The sequence below is a fragment of the Mustela erminea genome, chromosome 6 (assembly GCF_009829155.1).
Source record: "Mustela erminea isolate mMusErm1 chromosome 6, mMusErm1.Pri, whole genome shotgun sequence".
Lineage (NCBI taxonomy): Eukaryota > Metazoa > Chordata > Mammalia > Carnivora > Mustelidae > Mustela > Mustela erminea.
In genome coordinates this window covers 35504472-35527233 of record NC_045619.1, presented here as the reverse complement: position 1 = coordinate 35527233, position 22762 = coordinate 35504472, and the positions used below count along the sequence as shown (strand labels likewise).

Sequence of the window (22762 nt, the reverse complement as noted above, 5' to 3'; positions counted from 1 at the left end):
GCATGAGCTTAAGATCATTAGGATTTGAGAGTTTAAGAGACTGCAGACTTAAGGAGAAGGGCTTCCCTAGGTAACCAGGTAGATAGAGCCCCAGAGGCAAAAAGCCCGTGAGAGTGGGCTATTAAATACCCATGCTCTTGTCTATGCTAACATTCTTAAGCGATAGCAAGTGCCCTGGGCAAAGTTCTGACCTTGGAACACTAATTTTCTAGGCTTTTCGAAGGGACGCAGCCTCTGAAGCAACAGAGAATGGTTTCTACAAATGGCATCCTCAGGATAGACAAGGTAAGAGGAAAACAAAAGAAACCACTAAACAAGGCGTCAAGTACTTCACCCCACCCTGAATATCTGCACACTTATCACCACTCACTCTCAAGAAACTCTTGCTTGAGACAGAAAAGTATATTTGTTTTTTCTCATTGCAGGAAGTTCCAATAGGAATAGCCAGAGCCTTTAGAAGTTAAGACTCAAGTTGGTATTTTAGAGTGAGAAACTGAGGTTCAGACTGGTGAGCCTTTGGGAAGAACGATCACAAGGGAATGTGACTAGACCTTAGGGACAGTGTTTCTTGGGAAGTGCCCATCCCCTGTTTCTTTGGACGAAGCACAAAGACTGGAGAAGGGGAAGTAAAGACCTAGATATGAGGAGCAAAGAGTAGTGCTTGGCTTCCCGCAGGTGATCTAAAAAGTGGCAACAAGCCTGATGGGGAAGCCGATGTACCCAAATGGCATCCAGGGGAGGCTTAGTTAAAGGAGTATGAGGTCAAGCATACCAAGTCATGAACTGCCAGAGTAGTGTGGCAAGATAACTAAGGTTCCTGAGTACTCAAACCCCACCAAAGTTTCTGAATTGTTGGGCACATCAATCCTACTTGCTTGAGGGGAATGATGTTTCTTAATGTATGGGTGGATTTGGTTGGCTAATATTTTGTTGTCTATCAGGGCTATAGGCCTGTCGTTCTCCATTTTTTTTTATTTATATATTTTCAGTTTAACAGTATCATTATTTTTTCACCACACCCAGTGCTCCATGCAAACCGTACCCTCTGTAATACCCTCCACCTGGTACCCCGAGCTCCCACCCCCCTCCACTTCAAACCCCTCAGATTGTTTTTCAGAGTCCGTAGTCTCTCATGGTTCTACTCCCCTTCCAATTTACCCCAACCCCCTTCTCTCTAGCTCCCCATGTCCTCCATGCTTTTTGTTATGCTCCACAAATAAGTGAAACCATATGATAACTGACTTTCTCTGCTTGACTTATTTCACTCAGCATAATCTCTTCCAGTCCTGTCCATGTTGCTACAAAATTTGGGTATTCGTCCTTTCTGATGGAAGCATAATTCTCCATAGTGTATATGGACCACATCTTCCTTATCCATTCATCCGTTGAAGGGCATCTTGGTTCTTTCCACAGTTTAGCGACAGTGGCCATTGCAGCTATAAACATTGGGGTACAGATGGCCCTTTTTTTCCACTACATCTGTATCTTTGGGGTAAATACCCAGGAGTGCAATGGCAGGGTCATAGGGAAGTTCTATTTTTAATTTCTTGAGGAATCTCCACACTATTCTCCAAAGAGGCTGCACCAACTTGCATTCCCACCAACAGTGTAAGAGGGTTCTCCTTTCTCCACATCCTCTCCAACACATGTTGTTTCTTGTCTTGCTAATTTTGGCCATTCTAAATGGTGTAAGGTGATATCTCAATGTAGTTTTAATTTGAATCTCCCTGATGGCTAGTGATGATGAATATTTTTTCACGTGTCTGATAGCCATTTGTATGTCTTTATTGTAGAAGTGTCTGTCCATATCTTCTACCCATTTTTTTTTTTATGATTGTCTGTTTTGTGTGTGTTGAGTTTGAGGATTTCATTATAGATCCTGGATATCAACCTTTTGTCTGTACTGTCATTTGCAAATATCTTCTCCTATTCCATGGGTTACCTCTTTGTTTTCTTGATTGTTTCCTTTGCTGTGCAGAAGCTTTTGATTTTGATGAAGTCCCAAAAGTTCATCTTTGCTTTTGTTTCCTTTGCCTTTGGAGACATATCTTGAAAAATGTTGCTGTGGTTGATATCGAAGAGATTACTGCCTATGTTCTCCTCTGGGATTCTGATGGATTCGTGTCTCATGTTGAGGTCTTTTATCCATTTTGAGTTTATCTTTGTGTACGGTGTAAGAGAATGGTCGAGTTTCATTCTTCTACATATAGGGGTCCAGTTTTCCCAGCACCATTTATTGAAGAGACTGTCTTTTTTCCACTGTATATTTTTTCCTGTTTTGTCGAAGATTATTTGACCATAGAGTTGAGGGTCCATATCTGGGCTCTCTACTCTGTTCCACTGGTCTATGTGTCTTTTTTAATAGTACCATGCTGTCTTGGTGATTACAGATTTGCAATAAAGCTTGAAATCAGGTATCATGGTGCCCCCTGTTTTATTTTTGTTTTTCAACATTTCCTTAGCGATTCAGGGTCTCTTCTGATTCCTCACAAATTTTAGGATTATTTGCTCTGGCTCTTTGCAGAATACCAGTGGATTTTTGATCGGAATAGCATTAAAAGTATAGATTGCTCTAGGCAGTATAGACATTTTAACAATGTTTATTCTTCTGATCCAGGAGCATGGAATGGTCTTCCATCTTTTTGTGTCTTCTTCAAATTCTTTCATGAGTGTTCTGTAGTTCCTTGAATACAGATCGTTTTCCTCTTTGGTTAGGTTTATTCCCAGGTATCGTATGGTTCTTGGTGCTATAGTAAATGGAATTGATTCTCTAATTTTCCTTTCTGTATTTTCATTGTTAGTGTATAAGAAAGCCACTGATTTCTGTACATTGACTTTGTATCCTGCCAGGTTGCTGAATTGCTGTATGAGTTCTAGTAGTTTGGGGGTGGAGTTTTTGGGTTTTCCATATAAAGAATCATGTCATCTGCAAAGAGAGAGAGTTTGGCTTCTTCATTACCAATTTGGATACCTTTTATTTCCCTTTGTTGTCTGATTGCTGTTGCTAGGACTTTTAATACTATGTTGAACAAGACTGGTGAGAGTGGGCATCCTTGTCGTGTTCCTGATCTCAACGGGAAGGATGCAAGCTTTTTCCCATTGAGGATGATATTTGCTGTAGGTTTTCATAGATAGATTTGATGAAGTTCAGGAATGTTCCCTCTATCCCTATACTTTGAAGCGTTTTAATCAGGAACAGTTGCTGGATTTTGTCAAATGCTTTTTCTGCATCAATTGAGAGGACCATGTGGTTCTTCTCTCTTCTCTTATTAATTTGTTCTATCACATTGATTGATTTGTGAATGGTGAACCATCCTTGTAGCCCAGGGATGAATCCCACCTGGTCATGGTGGATAATCTTTTTAATGTGCTGTAGGATCCTGTCTGCTAGTATCTTGTTGAGAATCTTAGCATCCATATTCATTAACCTATTTACCATCACAGTACATCAAATTCCATAATAACCTTCTAACCTGAACTTTTTGATACATACACCTGTGTTTTCCTTTTGCATTTCTATTTTTTAAATTTCTTTTTTTAAATTTTAGTTGTTTAGTTTTTTCCTTTTTTTAATTTTAATTTTCTAATATTCATATAGAGTTAAACTTCAAGGTAATCCTCTTTTCCCAATCAATGCCACCCCTATAGGTAAACCAATTCCTGATCCCCCTTATCTTAGGAAAGTTTAGTCCTTTAACAAAGATATCAAGATACATCCAGGAAGAATCAAAACAACCTTCCTCACCTACACTGAGAATTTACAACCACTCTCTCATCTTTTTCTTCCACCAGTATTTCTGTTTTTGTGTTTGTCCTGATAGTATATAAATCTTACACTCACGGTTCTTTTTGACGAGGTTCTTCCTTTATTTGGATATATATATGTGCATATATATATATATATATATATATTTCTCTTGTCATATACTTTTATCAGTCTTTTTGTTTGTCTGTGTCTGTCTGTGCTTCATAAATCTTATCTTGGGGCCCATTTGGGCTAAACCTTCTCTTTTATCTCACCTTTCCTTCCTGTCTCTCTCCCTCTCTCTCTCTCTCTCTTTTTTTTTCTTTTCCTTTTCTTTTTCCTCTCATTTGGGTGGGGAACCCTGATTGCTCAGAAGCATTCCAGGGTTCACCTTGACTGCACCACAGTCGATACACCCAGCTACACCCATTCAGCCATCTCTCACCAAAATGACTAGGAGAAGGAATGCCCAACAGAAGAAAAATACAGAGGATGGACCTTCTGCAACAGAGCTAATGGCTATCAACATAGACAATATGTCAGAAAGAGAATTCAGGCTAACAATTATCCAAGCAATAGCTAGGTTGGAGAAAACCATAGGTGACCAAACGGAATTGATTAGGGCCAAACTGAAAACTACCAGAGATCATGTTTTCAATATTAGGGAAGAGCTGAAAGCTACCAGGGATGAGCTTCACAATGCTCTCAATGAGTTCCAATCTAATCTAAATTCTCTCAACGCTAGAGTAACTGAGACAGAAGATAGAATTAGTGATCTGGAGGACAAACAGATAGAGAGAAAGAATCAGGAAGAAGCCTGGAACTAATAGTTTAGAAGCCACAAAAACAGAGTCAGGGAAATAAATGATGCCATGAAACATTCCAACGTCAGAATCATTGGAATCCCTGAAGGGGAGGAGAAAGAAAGAAGTCTAGAAGATATAGTGGAACAAGTTTTTCATGAAAATTTTCCAAATCTCATGAATGGAACCAGCGTTTATGTACTAGAGGCCGAAACGTTCCCCCCAAGATTACAGATTCTCAAAAGTCCTAAAGACACCTAATAGTAAGAATGAAGAATTATAATTGTAGGCAGAACCTCTTAAAAGCAGCTAGGAGATCCTTATGTACAGAGGAAAGCCCATCAGAATAACGTCAGATCTGTCCACAGAGACCTGGCAAGCCAGGTAGGGCTGGCAAGATATATTCAGGGCACTGAATGAGAAGAACATGCAGCCAAGAATACTTTATCCAGCAAGACTGACATTCAAAATGGATGGAGAGATAAAGAATTTCCAGGACCGGCAAGGCTTAAAAGACTATGCAGCCACCAAGCCAATACTGCAGGAAATATTAAGGGGGCTTCTTTAAAGGAGGAAAAAGCCCAAGAATAGCATTGAACAGAAATATAGAGACAATCTACAGAAAGAAAGACTTCAAAGATAACACGATGTCAATAAAAACGTATCTATCAATAATCACCCTCAATGTGAATGGCCTAAATGTGCCCATAAAACGGCACAGGGCTGCAGACTGGATAAAATGACAGGACCCATCCATATGTTGTCTACAAGAGACCCATTTTGAACCTAAAGATACACCCAGACTGAATGTGAAGGGATGGAGAAGTATCTTTCATGTCAATGGGCCTCAAAAAAAGGCTGGGGTAACGATTCTCGTATCAGACAAATTAGATTTTAAACTAAAGACTGTAGTCAGAGATACAGAAGGACACTACATCATTCTTAAAGGGACTATCCACCAAGATGATCTAACAATTGTAAATATCTATGCCGCCAATATGGGAGCAGCCAATTACATAGAAACTGTTAATCAAGATAAAGAGTCATACTGATATGAATACACTAATCGTTGGAGATCTTAACACGCCTCTCTCAGAAATAGACAGATCATCGAAGCAGAAAATCAATAAAGAAACAAGAGCATTGAATGACACATTGGACCAGATGGACCTCATAGATATATACAGAACATTCCACCCTAAAACAACAGAATACTCATTCTTCTCAAGTGCACATGGAACTTTCTGCAGATTAGACCACATACTGGGTCACAAATCAGGACTCAACCGATACCAAAAGACTGAGATTATTCCCTGCACATTCTCAGATCACAATGATTTGAAACTGGAGCTCAATCACAAGGAAAAGTTCAGAAGGAACTCAAACACCTGGAAGCTAAAGGCCACCTTGCTTAAGAATGCTTGGATCAACCAGGAGATCAAGGAAGAATTGAAACAATTCATGGAAACCAATGTCAATGAAGACACTTCAATCCAAAACCTATGGGATACAGCAAAGGTGGTCCTAAGGGGGAAATACATAGCCATCCAAGCCTCCCTCAAAAAAAATTGAAAAATTCAGAACACAGCAGCTGTCTCTACACCTTAAAGAACTGGAGAATCAACAACAAATCAAACCAACTCCACACATAAGAAGGGAAATAATCAAGATTGGAGCCGAGATCGATGAGGTAGAAACCAGAGATACAGTAGAACTTATCAATGAAACTAGAAGCTGGTTTTTTGAAAGAATCAATAAGATCGATAAACCATTGGTGACACTAATCCAAAAGAAAAGAGAGAAAGCTCAAATACATAAAATTATGAATGAAAAGGGAGAGATCACAACGAACACCAAGGAAGTAGAAACAATCATCAGAAGTTATTATCAACAGTTATATGCCAATAGCTAAGCAACTTAGATGAAATGGATGCATTCCTGGAAAACTGTAAACTCCCAAAATTGAATCAGGAAGAAATTAACAACCTGAATAGACCAATATCTAGTAGCGAGATTGAACCGGTGATCAAAAACCTCCCAAAAAAACAAGAGCCCAGGACCTGATCGATTCCCTGGAGAATTCTACCAAACATACAAAGAAGAAATAACACCTATTCTCCTGAAGCTGTTTCAAAAAATTGAAGAAGAAGAAAAACTTCCTGACTCTTTCTATGAAGCCAGCATTATCCAGATCCCCAAAACAGGCAAAGACCCTACCAAAAAGGAGAATTTCAGACCAATATCATTAGCTTCTGTTTTTGTTTTCGTTTTAGTTTTTACATTTTGTTTATCTAGATTTGGTACCAGAGTCATTCTAAGCTGGTAGAATGACTTTGAAATTTTTTCCATTCTTTTTTATTTTCTGGAAGAGATGGAGAAGAATAGATATCAACTCCTTAAAAGTTTGATAGACTCCACCTTTGAAGACCTCTGGTTCTGGAGTTTAGTTGGGAGTGTTCTGATTACTGATTACACATCGTTGCGGGTAGTTTTCTCAAAATCTTTCTTGCTGTTTCAGTGTTGGGCGGTTCCATGTTTCTGCAAATTTGCCCATTTCTTCTAGGTTATCCAGTTTCATAGCATATAATTTATATGGAAGTCTTTCATTGTACTTTCTATTTCTGTGGTCTCAGTTATTGTTTCCTCTGTTTCTTTTCTCAGTATGATTCCCCCGCCCCTTGTTTTGAATGTCTCGCTAAAGGCTTATCCAGGTTGGGGATCTTTTCAAGGAATCCCTTCCTAGTTTCACAGGTTCATTGTTGTATTCTTGTGCTTTTAGTCTCTATTTTCTTTACTTCTGTTGTAGTCTATTATTTCCTTCCTCCTACAGGTGTTGGGTTTTGTTGTTGTTCTCACCCCATTCGGTGGAAGATTTGGGTGTTCATTTGAGGTTTTTCTTGCTTCGTGAGGTAGGCCTGTGTTGCTCTCCAGTTTCCTGTTAGTGCAATGAGGGCTGCATCCCAAGGATTTTGGACCATTGTGTTTACACATTTTCATTTGTCTCCATGTATATTCTCGTTGCCCCTTTAAGTTATTGATGGACCCATTCAGTCATTCAGTGTCACTGAAACTCCCTGTAATGGTGTTCATTCCATATTTTTTCCTGTGGTTGATGGCTAGTTTCATAAAGTTTTTGTTAGAAAAGATGTGTGATACACTTCAGTTGCCTTGAATTTAGTGCGACTACTTGGTGGCCATCAATGTGATGTGTTTTGGAGAATGTTCTATCGGTACTGGAAAAGAATGTGTATCTTTCTATTCTAGGCCAACTGTTGGAATATATCTGTGAGAGACATCTAGTCCAATATGTCCTTCAAAGCCACATTTTCCTCTTGTCCTCCTGGGCCTTCCATATCTGAGGCAACTGATGCCTAAAGTGCCACGTATTGCGCGCCTGGAGATTGGAAGAACTCACAGAATTTGGCTCCTTTGGTTTGCAAAGCCAAATGTGATGGGGATCTGTCTTCCTTGTCTGGGATCCTCATGCCTGGATTGCCTCGTGTGACTGTCGGCTTTTCACTACCCTCTTCATCCATGGCATCTCTCCCTCCCAAGCACAGGTGCACAGGTGGCTTTAGATTCTGATGGCATCTTTAACCTTTCTATTCTCTTGATCTAGCCATTTTAGAGCATTTCACTGTAGAGAGTCTATTGTGCCAGTTTTGGGGTCATTTTCTGTGTTATTGACTCTGTTGTCGGTGCTGTGTAGATGGATCCATGGGACAGGGTGAGCATAGGATCCTCCTACTCCACCATCTCCCTCGACGTTCTCTGTTCACTACAGCATAATGTTGTTGTAGACACTGTCTGCATTAGCTTTCAGAGCTAGAGCTTTACAGAGGTTGGTCTCTCCAATGGGAGTCTTAAAAGGTGGGGAACCGGATGTGGGATTCAAATCTTTCCCTGCTTCAAGAAGACGTTGGCAGTTCCCATGTCCTCCTGAGTATGTGTCTCAGCCTCTCCAGTTTCAAAATGGGATTTTCTTATTTATCGAATGTATACCAGCAGCTCAGCTAGTTTGGATTTCTTTCAGAGCTCATGGTTCCATACCGAGCTGCACATTCAGCGTGTCCTTGAAGGAGGTGATTTCCGGAGTGTCCCATGTAGCCATCTTGAACTGGTACCCACTCTTGTACCTTCTCATTTTTTCTCCCTGGACGTGTTAATATCAGCAGATCTATATCTTCTGTTCTGGGGACTTGCCCTATAGTCTCCTATTGAGTGTCCTTTTATATTTTTAAATTCATTTATTGGATTCTTCAGATCCAGAATTTGTCATGTTTTTCTTTGTTTGTTTGTTTGTTTCAATGACCTCTGTTCACTGATCTTCTCCTTTTGCTCATGCCTTCTTTCTGTGTTTATTGAGTTGTCTGTGGTCTCTTGAAATTCCCTGAAGTTCCTTCATTATTTTGAATTCTTTGTCAGGCAAGCTAGAGGTTGCCATTTTTTGGTGGTTAGTTCCTGAAAAATTATTGTGTTGCTTGACAGTATCATGTGTTTTGTGAGAAAAGAGTACTTATTGTTGATAGGTTTCTATGTATGAACTAGGTACTGTTCAGTAGCAACAATACTTCTTAGAAAGGCCATTTTGTTTTCCAATTCCTCAAATATATTTTGAATAGTTACTATGCACTGAGCATTGCTAATTGTTCTTTCAGGTAGAATTGTGTCCAAACAAAGTCCCCCCCACACACACTTAAAGCCCATTCCCATCTTACAAGGATAAGGTGGATTTTTTGGAAATAGGGTATATGCAGATATGGCCACGTTAAGATGAGGTCCGTAGGATAGGGTCTGATTCCTAATGACTGTTGTCCTACAAGGAAGAGAGGAATTTGGACACACACACACACACAAAAACACACGCACACAACAGAAAAGAAACAGTGGCTCCAGTGAAGACAAAAGAGACCAGGAGAAAGCCATGTGCCAATAGATGCAGATTTAGTAGTAAAGGCATTGCCAACCCAGCATGTCCAAGGATAGATGTCCTTCACCAGAATTTAGGAGAGGAAGGAGTTCTCCATTCCATATATGAGAGAAAGAATGGCCCAACTGACTCCTTATCTTTGGCCTTCTTTCCAGAACTGGGAGAGAATAAACTTCTGTTCTTCTGAGCCAACCAGTTGGTGGCACTTAGGCATAGCGGTCCTAGAAAATGCATACAGGATTCTGTATTCTAACGCGGACGTATAGGTATATATTTTCACAGACCCTGGACAAAGCTCAACGATTTGATCCATTTGGGAAGTCAGATGATGCCGCAGCTTGTTCAGCTCTAGGTCTATAGTTTGTATGTTTAGAACAGGATTATAATTATGACTAATGTGGGCCACGTTATTTACTAGTGAAACAAGACTCTGTCCCAGGACAGACATGTAAGGAATTTACCATATTACTGAAAGGGTCAGACATATACCATACACACCCTGCGAAACAAGTGCAGTCATTATAAAAGGATTTTGTTCCAGGTGGTGACTCTGGTCCAGGTATGATGTCCTACAAATTTCTAGTGAATGAGTGGCTATATTTGATTGGAAACACTTCAGGGCGAAGGCATGAGTGTCGGATCATTTGGATTTGAGAATTTAAAAGACTACAGACTTAAGGAGAAGGGCTTGCCAAGGTAACCATGTGCATAGAGCCCCAGAGGCAAAAAGCCCATGAGAGTGGGCTATTAAAGACCCATGCTCTTGTCTATGCTAACATTTTGCAGCATTGGCAAATGCCCTGAGCAATGTTCTGACCTTGGAACCCTATTTTTCCAGGCTTTTTGAAAGGATGCAGCCTCGGAAGCTGCAGAGAAGTCTTTCTACAAACGGTATCCTCAGGACAGACAAGGTAAGAGGAAAACAAAAGAAACAACAAAACAGGGCATCAAATACTTCACCCCACCCTGAATCTCTGCCCACTTATCACCACTCACTCTCAAGAAACTCATGCTTGAGACAGAAAAGTATATTTCGTTTGTTTTCACTGCTGCAAGTTTCAATAGGAATAGCCAGAGCCTTTATAAGTCCAGACTCAAGTTGGTATTTTAGAGTGAGAAACTGAGGTTGAGACTGATTAGCCTATGGGAAGTAAGATCACAAGGGGATGTACCTAGACCTTAGAAACAGTGGTTCTTTGGCAAGTGTCCATCCCCTGTTTCTTTGGACGAAGCACAAAGACTGGAGAAGGGGAAGTAAAGCCCTAGATACGAGGAGAAAAGAGTATGGTTTCCTGCAGGTGATCTAAAAAGTGGCAACAAGCCCGATGGGGAAACCGATGAACCAAAATGGCATCCAGGAGAGTCTTAGTTAAAGGAGTATGAGGTCAAGCATACCAAGTCATGAACTGCCAGAGTAGTGTAGCAAGATAACCAAGGTTCCTGAGCACTCAAACGCCACCAAAGTTTCTGAATTTTTGGGCGCACCAAGGCACTCTCATAGAAATCAATCCTACTGGTTTGAGGGGAATGATGTTTCTGAATGTATGGGTGGATTTTGTTGGCTAAGAGTTTGTTGTCTGTGTTGATCAGAGCTATGGGCCTGTCGTTCTGCATTTGCTTTTGTTTTTGTTTTCATTTTTGTTTTCACATTTTGTTTATCTAGATTTGGTACCAGAGTCATTCTAAGCTGGTAGAATAACTTTGAAATTTTTTCCATTCTTTTTTATTTTCTGGAAGAGGTGGAGAAGAATAGATATCAACTCCTTAAATATTTGATAGACTCCACCTTTGAAGACCTCTGGTTCTGAAGTTTTGTTGGGAGTGTTCTGCTTACCGATTACACATCATGGTTGGTAGTTTTCTCAAAATCTTTCCTTTTTGCCACTTCAGTGTTGGGCGGTTCCATATTTCTACAAATTTATCCATTTCTTCTAGGTTACCCCATTTCATAGCCTATAATTTGTATGATAGTCTTTCATTGTACTTTCTTTTTCTGTGGTCTCAGTTATTGTTTCCTCTGTTTCTTTTCTCATTTTGATTCCCCCGCCCCTTGTTTTGAATGTCTCGCTAAAGGCTTATCCAGGTTGGGGATCTTTTCAAGGAATCCCTTCCTACATTCACAGATTCTTTGTTGTATTGTTGTGCTTTTAGTCTCTATTTTCTTTATTTCTGTTGTAGTCTATGATTTCCTTCCTCCTACAGGTGTTGGGTTTTGTTCTTGTACTTGCTGCATTCGGTGGAAGATTTGGGTGTTCATGTGAGGTTTTTCTTGCTTCATGAGGTAGGCCTGTGTTGCTCTCCAGCTTCCGTTTCGTGCAATGAGGGCTGCATCCCAAGGATTTTGGACATTGTGTTTTCACATTTTCATTTTTCTCCATGTATGTTCTTGTTGACCCTTTGAGTTATTGATGGACCCATTCAGTCATTCAGTGTTACTGAAGCTCCCTGTAATGGTGTTCGTTCCATATTTTTTCCTGTGGTTGATGGCTAGTTTCATAAAGTTTCTGTTAGAAAAGATGCTTGATATGACTTCAGTTGCCTTGATTTTTGTGCGACTAGTTTGTGGCCTGCAATGTGATGTGTTTTGGAGAATGTTCTATCGGTACTGGAAAAGAATGTGTATCTTCCTGTTCTAGGCCAACTGTTGGAATATATCTGTGAGAGCCATCTAGTCCAATATGTCCTTCAAAGCCACATTTTCCTCAAGGATTTTCTGTCTAAATGAGCTATCCATGGATGTTACTAGGGTGTACGAGTCCCCTGCTCTTATTGAATACTCTGAAAAAGTTCTTTGTATTTATTTTTGAAAGCTTTTATTTATTGATTTGACAGAGATCAGAAGTAGGCAGGGAGCCAGGCAGAAGGGAGGGGGAATCAGGCTTCCCACTGAGCAGAGAGCCCCATGCGGGGCTCGATCCCAGGACCCTGGGATCATGACCTCAGCCGAAGGCAGAGGCTTAAACCACTGAGCCACCCAGGTACCCCAAAATTTCTTGTTGTTAATAGCTGCTTAATGTATGGGGAGGCTCCCATGTTGGGTGTAGAAATATTGGCAACTTTTATATGTTCTTGTTGATTATCTGCTTGGGGATTACGTAGTGTCCTTCTTTGTCTCTTGTTTCAGTCTTTGTTTGAAAGTCGATTATGGGTCTGCTGTAAGTATTTCTACCCTGGCTTTCTTTTCACTTCTGTTTCCATGGCCAAAGTTCTTTCCAAACCTTCCCTTTAAATTTATATCTGCCCTTCGGTCTGAAATATGTCTTTTGTGTGCGGTATGTAGACGGATCTACTTTTATTCATTCTGTCACCTTATGTCTCTTGATTTTAGGCTTTGGAACATTTACATTTAAGTAATAGTTGATCTCTCTCTCTCTCTCTCTGTCTCTGTCTCATTCTCTCTCTCTCTATCTATCTATGTTTGTGTGTATTTTTTTATTAAATAGATTTATTTATTTTAAGAAAAACAGTATTCCTTATTTTTTCACCACACCCAGTTCTCCATGCAATCCGTGTCCTCTATAATACCCACCACCTGGTACACCAATCCCCCCAACCCGACACTTTAAACTCCTCAGATCGTTTTTTAGGTCCATAGTCTCTCATAATTCACCTCCCCTTCAAATTGACCCCAACTCCCTACTCCTCTAACACCCCTTGTCCTCCACGATATTTGTTATTCTCCATAAATAATTGAAACCTTATGATAATTGACTGTCTCTGCTTGACTTATTTCACTCAGCATAATCTCTTCCAGTCCCGTCCATGTTGCTACAAAAGTTGGGTATCCGTCCTTTCTGATGGAGGCATAATACTCCATAGTGTATATGGACCACATCTTCCTTATCCATTCGTCAGTTGAAGGGCATCTTGGCTCTTTCCAGAGTTTGGCAACCGTGGTCATTGCTGCTATAAACATTGGGGTACCGATGGCCCTTCTTTTCACTACATCTGAATCTTTGGGGTAGATACCCAGGAGTGCAATTGCAGGGTCATAGGCAAATTCTCTTATTAATTTCTAGAGGATTCTCCACACTGTTCTCCAAAGAGCCTGCACCAATTTTATTCCCACCAACAGTTAAGAGGGTTCCCCTTTCTCCACATCCTCTCCAACACATGTTGTTTCCTGTTTTGAAATTTTGGCTATTTTACCCGGTGTAAGGTGAATTCTCAATGTGGTTTTAATTTGAATCCTCAAACAGAACACACACGAAAAAGGCAAACATATCAAAAAATGGGCCGAAGATATGAGCAGACACTTTTCCAAACAAGACATACAAATTGCTATCAGACACAGGAGAAAAAATGTTCATCATCACTAGCCCTCAGGGAGATTCAAATTGTGTGTATTTTTTTTGCCACTTTCTTTTTTTTTTTTTTTAAGTTGTCCTCACTGTTCTTCATTATTTCTTCTCTTGCTCTTTCTCTCATGGTTTGCTTGATTTCTTTAGTCTATACTGAGCTTCCTTCTTGTGTGTTTTTTGCAGACGTGTTACCAGTTTTTGATTTGTAGTTAACACTATGTTTATATAGGGCATCCTATGCATATAGCAGTCTATGGTGAGTTGAGGACTGCTTAAGTGTGAATCGAATATTCACACTTGTCTCAGCCACGGGTTAGGTATGGTGTGTGATACTTTACATCGTTTCAAGGTATGCTTCCCTTGACCAATTGTTAGAGATGATTTCGTTTTATTGCTTTTGTGCATCTTTCTTTTCTTCCTCCTACATACGCTCTTTATCTTCCCCTCAAAGAGTCTCCCTTAATGCTTATGGTACAGACGGTTTAGTGATCCTAATTCCTTCAACTTTGGTTTGGGAAATTCTCTCTCTTCTTCTTTTCTGAGTGACAGCCTTGTTGGATAGTGTTCTTGGCTTGATTTTTTTTTTTGTTTGTGTCTGTTGTTTTGGAATCATTTTTCTTTTTTGTGTACATCGACTGTATCATCTCCTCAATTACAGACTGCAAATTTCTGCAGAAAAGTCTGCCAAAACTTTTCTTCTTTTCTCCTTTTGATTTTTTGCCCCCCTTTTATTAATTTTTTAAAGTTTTTCAGCATAACAGTATTCATTATTTTTGCATCACACCCAGTGCTCCATGCAGTCTGTGCCCTCTCCAATACCCACCACGTGGATCCCCCAACCTCCTACCCCCCGCCCCTTCAAACCCTTCAGATTGATTTTCAGAGTCAATTGTCTCTCATGGTTCACCTCCCTTCCAATATCCCTGTCTTCCCTTCTCCTCTCCATCTCCCCTTGTCCTCCATGCTATTTGTTATGCTCCAGAAATAAGTGATACCTTAGGATAATTGACTTTCTCTGCTTGACTAATTTCATGCCACATAATCTCTTCCCGTCCTGTCCATGTTGCTACAAGAGTTGGGTATTTATCCTTTCTGATGCAGGCGTAATATTCCATAGTGTATATGGGCCACATCTTCTTATCCATTCGTCCATTGAAGGGCTTCTTGGTTCTTTCCATAGCTTGGTGTCCGTGGCCATTGTGGCTATAAACATTGGTGTAGAAAAGGCCCTTCTTGTAACTACATCTGTATCCTTGGGGTAAATACCCAGTAGTTCAGCAGCAGGATCGTAGGAAAGCTCTCTTTTTAATTTCTTGAGGAATCTCCACACTGTTCTCCAAAGTGGATGCACCAACTTACATTCCCACCAACAGTGTAAGAGGGTTCCCCTTTCTCCACATCCTCTCCAACACATGTCGTTTCCTGTCTTGGTCATCTTGGCCAGTCTTAGTGGTGTAAGATGATATCTCAAGGTTGTTTTGATTTGACTCTCCCTGATGGCAAGTGATGATGAACATGTTTTCATGTGTCTGATAGCCATTTGTATGTCTTCATGGGAGAAGTGTCTGTTCATGTCTTCTGCCCCTTTTTGGATATGATTGTCTGTTTTGTGCGTGTTGTGTTTCAGGAGTTCTTTATAGATCCTGGATATCAAACTTTTGTCTGTCCTGGCATCAAAACAGACACATAGACCAGTGGAACAGAGTAGAGAGCCCAGATATGGACCCTCAACTCTATGGTCAAATAATGTTCGACAACACAGGAAAAAGTATACAGGGAAAAAAGACATTCTCTTCAATAAATGGTGCTAGGAAAACTGGACAGCTCTATGGAGAAGAATGAAACTCGACCATTCCATACCCCGTCCACAAAGATAAACTCCAAATGGATAAAAGATCTCAACGTGAGACAGGCATCCATCAGTATCCTAGAGGAGAATATAGGCAGTAACCTCTTTGATATCAGCCACAGCAACTTCTTTCAACATATGTCTCCAAAGGCCAAGGTAACAAAAGTGAAGATGAACTTTATGGTCTTCATCAAATCAAAAGCTTCTGCCCAACAAAGGAAAGAGTCAAAGAAACAAAGAGGCAACCCACGGAATGGGTGAAGATACTTGGGAAGGACAGGACAAACAAAAGCTTGATATGCAGGGTCTCTTGCTGCTTTTAAAATGATTTCTTTTCACCCCCTTTTTGCCATTTGGATTACGAGGCATTTTGTGGAGGACTAGCTTGGGAAGATTTTGTTGGGGGCTCCTTGTGCATCCTGGATGTGGACTTTGGTTTCCTTCCCCAGGTTCAGGAACGTTTTAGCTATGACTCGTGCAAATAAGTTTTCTGTCCCCTCCCTCTCTCTCCTCCTTCCGGCATCCCTGTAATGCCCACGTTATTACACTTGATGGTGTCCCTGAATTCTCCAGTCGTATTTCATTTTTATCATACTTTATCCACACTATACTTCAGCTTGATTGTTTTCCATCATTCTGTCTTTGGGATCACTGAATCTTCTGCTTGCTCTCGTCTCCTGTGTGTTCCATGTAATGTGTTTTTGGCCCATTTCCCTGTATTTTAGGTTTAACAGATAGAGGTAAGAATGGGAGGGGGAAGCCAAATTAGACAGTCCTGGAGACGAGCATACGAATCTCCCCCCGCCCCCCTCCCCCACACCCTGCCATATACCTGACTCCATGGGAATGCCGTTTGCTGGTTGGGTTCCAGGCAGAATGTTGAGGGTGTGTTGTGACTACCGGATCCACGGTGACCATCACTTGTCCTGTGGTCGAGCAGTACCATGGAGCAGCTGCCAGGCTCTCTGGAGCATGGCTTTGAACTGATCCTTGGGAAGTTGGATGAGATGATGGCGAAGCTGCTGCCAAGTGACTCGAGTCCTCGGCTGATGGTCCACAGCCTCCAGTGGGAGACACTGCTGTGTCCGCCTGTCATTGGCTTCTTGGTGGGCCTCCTCTTTCTATGCCGACTTGTTCAGTCTGTTAGAAGTCACTCCTACGAGAACCGTGAGAAGCAGCTGGCAGAAGCACTGGCTGCAGGGATCGTGGAGAAATGCCACCTCATTGACAAGGTTTCTGTAGCTGAGAAGGAGCATGCAGCAATCCAATCATCTGTAGAAAAGGCCAAACTGGAGAAAGAGTCATTCGATATCCCCAGCCTTGCAGACTCTTACAGAAAGGCGAAGACGACCAACGTGATGCTGATGAAGGAACTCCATTCTCTGTGTCGAGACCTGGAGGAAGAGAGAGCCAAAAGATCCCAGCAAGAAAAGCAGATGATGGAGATGCTCAAAGACCTGCAGGTCCTAGAAGACATGATGACTTTTGTGAAATCACAGGGAGCTTTTCCAAACCTGCTTGGAGACCAAGAGCCAAGCCCTGCTGCTCCTTGGCCTGGGAGTGGGCCTGGGGCTTAAAGCGGTGCTGTTGCCTCCCCTCCACTCCGGCCTCCCACCTGCCCGGCTTTTTTCCTCCACTTCCCTGTCTATCTGCGTGTCACAGTGGCCAGTGGGTGAAAGGTTTGTCCTTCCCGGAGTGACTTCTTCCATCTTCACTGGCGAGACACAGCACACAGCTCCATCATGGTTGACTCTCCCTCGTTAAAACACTATTGCCTCTCCTGGAACCATACTCAGCACTCTGGGACTTTCTTTGTCTTCCCAGAAGTGTGGACTTGCTTTCAGTAGTACCGAAAGACATACTTTCCTTAGAAGCGAATTATCTTTTACTCTGTTGCCTTAGATTTCTCAAGTTCTTACATTGCCAAGGCTACTGTTAGTAGTCTTTGATAGGGGAACTATTTTCTTTTTTTATTTATTCTCTCTGTAATATGGTATTATAGTTTACAAATATATGTAATGTAGCAATAAAGACTTGTAATTATTAACAGGAGTATTGTTTTGCTTTTGTTTTCCCAACATTAACCAGTCATACATAAGGGAGTCACACCTCCCTCCAGTATGTACTGTTTTAATTATAATCCAAAGAGCGAACTTAGAGCCTATCACCGGTATCAGAGGAAGTGCTCAAAGATTGATCCCTTCTTAGAATACCCAGTGCTCATCACATCCCATGCCCTTCTTAATGGCTATCACACAAACACCCATTCCCCAACCCACTGCGTCTCCAGCAACAAAAGAAAGCTACCCTCTGACCCTAGGTATTTACCCTAAAGATACAATTGGAGCAATGCAATGTGACACCTGCACTCCAAGCTTCATGGCAGCCATGTCCCCAGTAGCCAAACAGTGGAAAGAGCCCAGATAACCACTGATAGATGCACGGGTAAAGGTGATGTGGAGTCCGCCCGTGGAGGCCAGCTTAGACACACACACACAAACCCCGCACATACACAAAATGGAATACTGCATAGCCCTCAGAAAGAATGAATACCTACAATTTACATCAAGATGGATGGAACTGGAGGGTATTATGCTAAGTGAAATAAGCCAATTAGAGAAAGACAAGTATCATATGTTTTCAGTCCTATGTAAAACAGAGCAGGGAGCATTGGGAAAGGGCGGGAAAACAGAATTCCTGACAAGTGGTTGGAGAAGGAGAGAAACCGTAAGAGACATGGAATGCATTTTGAATTCCAGTTGTTAAGTTCTTCATCTTTGGTTCTTGTTTTCTTCTTCTTGGGTGAGGGCTTTTCGTCCTCCACTCTTTTCTCGCAGATAGAGCGTTTTTTACCATTGCTTTAAATACTGTAGCAGACATATTGCGTATCTCTGCTTGACTTAGCTCTCTGGATGGGATGCTGTCCTGAGTTCTTTGTTTTGGGATACCTTCCTCTGTCTGTTGGTTTTCTCTAAGTCTCTCTGTTTGCATGCTTTAAGCAAGTCAACTAGATTTCATGTTCTTGAACTTTTTGACCTATAGAAGGAGTCCCTGTGATGCTCTGCAGTGGCAGGTTCCCTGCTCAGGAGGGCTCTCTTTATGTCACTTGAAGGCTGTCTCTAACCTGTGTTTTGAGAGCAATACTCTTGTGGCTCATCTGCCTTTGTCCTAAGGCATGTCCTGTTCAGTAGTTCTGTTGGTTGTGGGCAGGGTTCACTCCCGCTGAGGTTACTGGGGCAGTCAGGGGGTCCCTTGGGCTCGAGTTTAGCCAGGCCAGGCGTTGGCCAAAGATACAGTAGCACCACACTATAGGGTTGTTCTCTTGTGTTGTTCCCTTAAAAGCTTTCTTTGGTGGGAGGGCCCTGCTGTCAGAGCAGATATTGGCTTCCAGCCCACAGCTAAGGTTCGAGATATTTCATTTGTGTGGGTATCTTCTCGTTTCTGTAGGTCAGGGGTCACTAGAGAGTGCTGGGCTGGTCCCTGTGATGGTTGCTTGAACACTGTCAGGCACTGTTTCGGAGGGGCTCTGGCCAGGAGGTATTGGTGGGGGCCGTTGTACAGAAGGAAGCAAGGACTCTTATTGCTAACAATATTGTTCAGATCTGTTTGGGTGGCGACCGGTACATGCTTTGGCAGGGATGGTGAGGCAAGTAGCAGTGCAGGATAAGCGGTAGCAGCAAGGCCCATTGTGGGAGGTAACCTGAAGCCACGGAAAACTCCTCGTCGGCCCTCACTGGGTTTGGAGGCGGGCAAGTTAGCAGAAGGGAGCCAGTTGGGTTAAGAGTACTGAGCTGGTTTCCACAGGCCTCTGGGAATCTCAGCTGGTGGGCAGGGATGGGAAGTCGCACTAGTCAGCTCCTTTTTTCTTGGAGAAATCCCTCAACAATCCCCGCAAGCACATGCTCTGGGATTAGTCCGCAAATCTCCCTTTGGTGTACCTCCGTCATTTTTAAACCATTCTTCACTGCTTTCCCCCCGAGGGCTTCTTATTTGATAGTCCCTTGAGGGCAGGTGTGCAGCATTCAGTTTCCTCTTATCGTCCTGGGCCTTCCAGATCTGATTCTACTGATGCCTAAAGGGCCAGGTATTAAGCGCCTGGAAATTGGAAGAACTCACAGAATTTGGCTTCTTTGGTTTGCAAAGCGAAATGTGATGGGGATCTGTCTTCCTTGTCTGGGATCCCCATGCCTGGATTGCCTCGTGTGACTGTCGGCTTTTCTCTACCCTCTTCATCCATTTCAGCTCTGCCTCCCAAGCACAGGTTCACAGGTGGCTTTAGATCCTCATGGCATCTTTAACCTTTCTATTCTCTTGATCTAGACACTTTAGAGCATTTCGCTGTAGAGAGTCTGTTGTGCCAGTTTTGGGGTAATTTTCTGTGTTATTGACTCTGTTGTCTGTGCTGTGTAGATGGATCCATGGGACAGGGGAGCATAGGATCCTCCTACTCCACCATCTCCCTCGACGTTGTTCCTCTGTTCACTACAGCATAATGTTGTTGTGGACACTGACCACATTAGCTTTCAGAACTAGAGCTTTACAGAGGTTGGTCTCTCCAATGGGAGTCTTAAAATGTGGGGAACCCGATGTGGGATTCAAATCTTTTACTGCTCAAGAAGATGTTGGCAATTCCCATGTCCTCCTGAGTATGTGTCTCAGATTCTCCTGTTTCAAAATGGGATTTTCTTATTTATCGGATGTATACCAGCAGCTCAGCTAGTTTGGATTTCTTTCAGAGCTCATGGTTCCATACCGACCTGCACATTCAGCATGTCCTTGGAGGAGGTGATTTCCGGAGTGTCCCATGTAGCCATCTTGAACTGCTACCCACTCTTTTACATTCTCATTTTTTCTCCCTGGACGTGTTAATATCAAGAGATCTATGTCTTCCGTTCTGTGAACTTGCCCTTTAGCCTGCTATTGAGTTTTCCTTTTATATTTTTAAATTCATTTATTGGATTCTTCAGATCCAGAATTTGTCATGTTTTTCTTTGTTTGTTTCTTTGTTTCAATGACTTCTGTTCACTGAACTTCTCCTTTTGCTCCTGCATTCTTTCTGTGTTTATTGAGTTGTCTGTGGTCTCTTGAAATTCCCTGAAGTTCCTTCATTATTTTGAATTCTTTGTCAGGCAACTAAGAAGTTGCCATTTTTCAGTGGTTGGTTCCTGAAAAATTATTGTGTTGCTTGACAGTATCATGTGTTTTGTGAGAAAAGAGTACTTATTGTTGATAGGTTTCTATGTATGAACTAGGTACTGTTCAGTAGCAACAATACTTCTAGAAAGGCCATTTAGTTTTTCAATTCCTCAAATATATTTTGAATAGTTACTATGCACTGAGCGTTGCTAATTGTTCTTCCAGGAAGAATTGTGTCCCAACAAAGTCCCCCCCACACACACACTTAAAGCCCATTCCCATCTTACAATGATAATGTGTCCTTTTTGGAAATAGGGTATATGCAGATATGGTCAAGTTAAGATGAGGTCCGTAGGATAGTGTCTGATTCCTAATGACTGTTGTCCTACAAGGAAGAGAGGAATTTGGGGACACACACACACACACACACACACACACACCAGAAAAGAAACAATGGCTCAAGTGAAGACAAAAGAGACCAGGAGAAAGCCATGTGCCAATAGATGCAGACTTAGTAGTAAAGGCATTGCCAACCCAGCATGTCCAAGGATAGATGGCCTTCACCAGAATTTAGGAGAGGAAGGAGTTCTCCATTCCATATATGAGAGAAAGAATGGCCCAACTGACTCCTTATCTTTGGCCTTCTTTCCAGAACTGGGAGAGAATAAACTTCGGTTCTTCTGAGCCCTCCAGTTGGTGGCACTTAGGCATAGCGGCCCTAGAAAATGCATACAGGATTCTGTATTCTAACGCGGATGTATAGGTATATATTTTCACGGACTCTGGAAAAATCTCAACGATTTGATCCATTGGGGAAGTCAGATGATGCCGCAGCTCGTTCAGGTCTAGGTCTATAGTTTGTATGTTTAGAACAGGATTATAATTATGACAAACGTGGGCCACGTTATTTACTAGTGAAACAAGACTCTGTCCCAGGACAGACATGTAAGGAACTTACCATATTACTGAGAGGACCAGACATATGCCATACCCATCCTGCAAAACTAGTGCACTCACTATAAAAGGATTTTGTTGCAGGTGGTGACACTGGTCCAGGTATGATGCCTTACAAATTTCTAGTGAAGGAGAGGCTCTATTTGATTGGAAACACTTCAGGGCAGATGCATGAGTGTCGGATCATTTGGATTTGAGAATTTAAAAGACTACAGTCTTAAGGAGAAGGGCTTGCCAAGGTAACCATGTGGATAGAGCCCCAGAGGCAAAAAGCCCATGAGAGTGGGCTATTAAAGACCCATGCTCTTGTCTATGCTAACATTTTGCAGCGGTGGCAAATGCCCTGGGCAAAGTTCTGACCTTGGAACCCTATTTTTCCAGGCTTTTTGAAAGGATGCAGCCTCGGAAGCTACAGAGAAGGCTTCCTACACACGGTATCCTCAAGACAGACAAGGTAAGAGGAAAACAAAAGAAACAACAAAACAGGGCATCAAGTACTTCACCCCACCTTGAATATCTGCCCACTTATCACCACTCACTCTTAAGAAACTCATGCTTGAGACAGAAAAGTATATTTCGTTTGTTTTCACTGCTTTAAGTTCCAATAGGAATAGCCAGAGCCTTTTAGAAGTTAAGACTCAAGTTGGAATTTTAGAGTGAGAAACTGAGGTTGAGACTGATGAGCCTATGGGAAGAAAGATCACAAGGGAATGTGCCTAGACCTTAGAAACAGTGGTTCTTTGGCAAGTGCCCATCCCCTGTTTCTTTGGACGAAGCACAAAGACTAGAGAAGGGGAAGTAAAGCCCTAGATATGAGGAGAAAAGAGTAGTGCTTGGCTTCCTGCAGGTGATCTGAAAAGTGGCAACAAGCCCGATGTGGAAACCGATGAACCAAAATGGCATCCAGGAGAGTCTTAGTTAAAGGACTATGAGGTCAAGCATACCAAGTCATGAACTGCCAGCGTAGTGTGGCAAGATAACCAACGTTCCTGAGCACTCAAACACCACCAAAGTTTCTGAATTGTTGGGCGCACCAAGGCACTC

At 41.9% G+C, this 22762-nt stretch overlaps 1 protein-coding gene and 1 long non-coding RNA gene across 2 annotated transcripts; both read left to right on the top strand.

Moving 5' to 3' along the window:
* The first annotated feature begins 255 nt into the window (after window positions 1-255).
* Window positions 256-22167, top strand: LOC116593074. Its single transcript, XR_004286732.1, has 3 exons — window positions 256-285; window positions 10317-10389; window positions 22100-22167. It is a non-coding gene; the product is annotated as an uncharacterized LOC116593074 (long non-coding RNA).
* On the top strand, window positions 16294-17249 carry LOC116593070 (cTAGE family member 9-like). Its single transcript, XM_032346869.1, has one exon. The coding sequence runs from the start codon at window positions 16573-16575 to the stop codon at window positions 17203-17205; it is 633 nt and encodes a 210-aa protein (XP_032202760.1). The 5' UTR covers window positions 16294-16572; the 3' UTR covers window positions 17206-17249.
* Window positions 22168-22762: the final 595 nt, after the last annotated feature.

What these genes read in the sequence shown, in the direction of transcription:
- LOC116593070 (XM_032346869.1), top strand. Translation starts at nt 16,573, where the DNA reads ATGGAGCAGCTGCCAGGCTCTCTGGAGCATGGCTTTGAACTGATCCTT.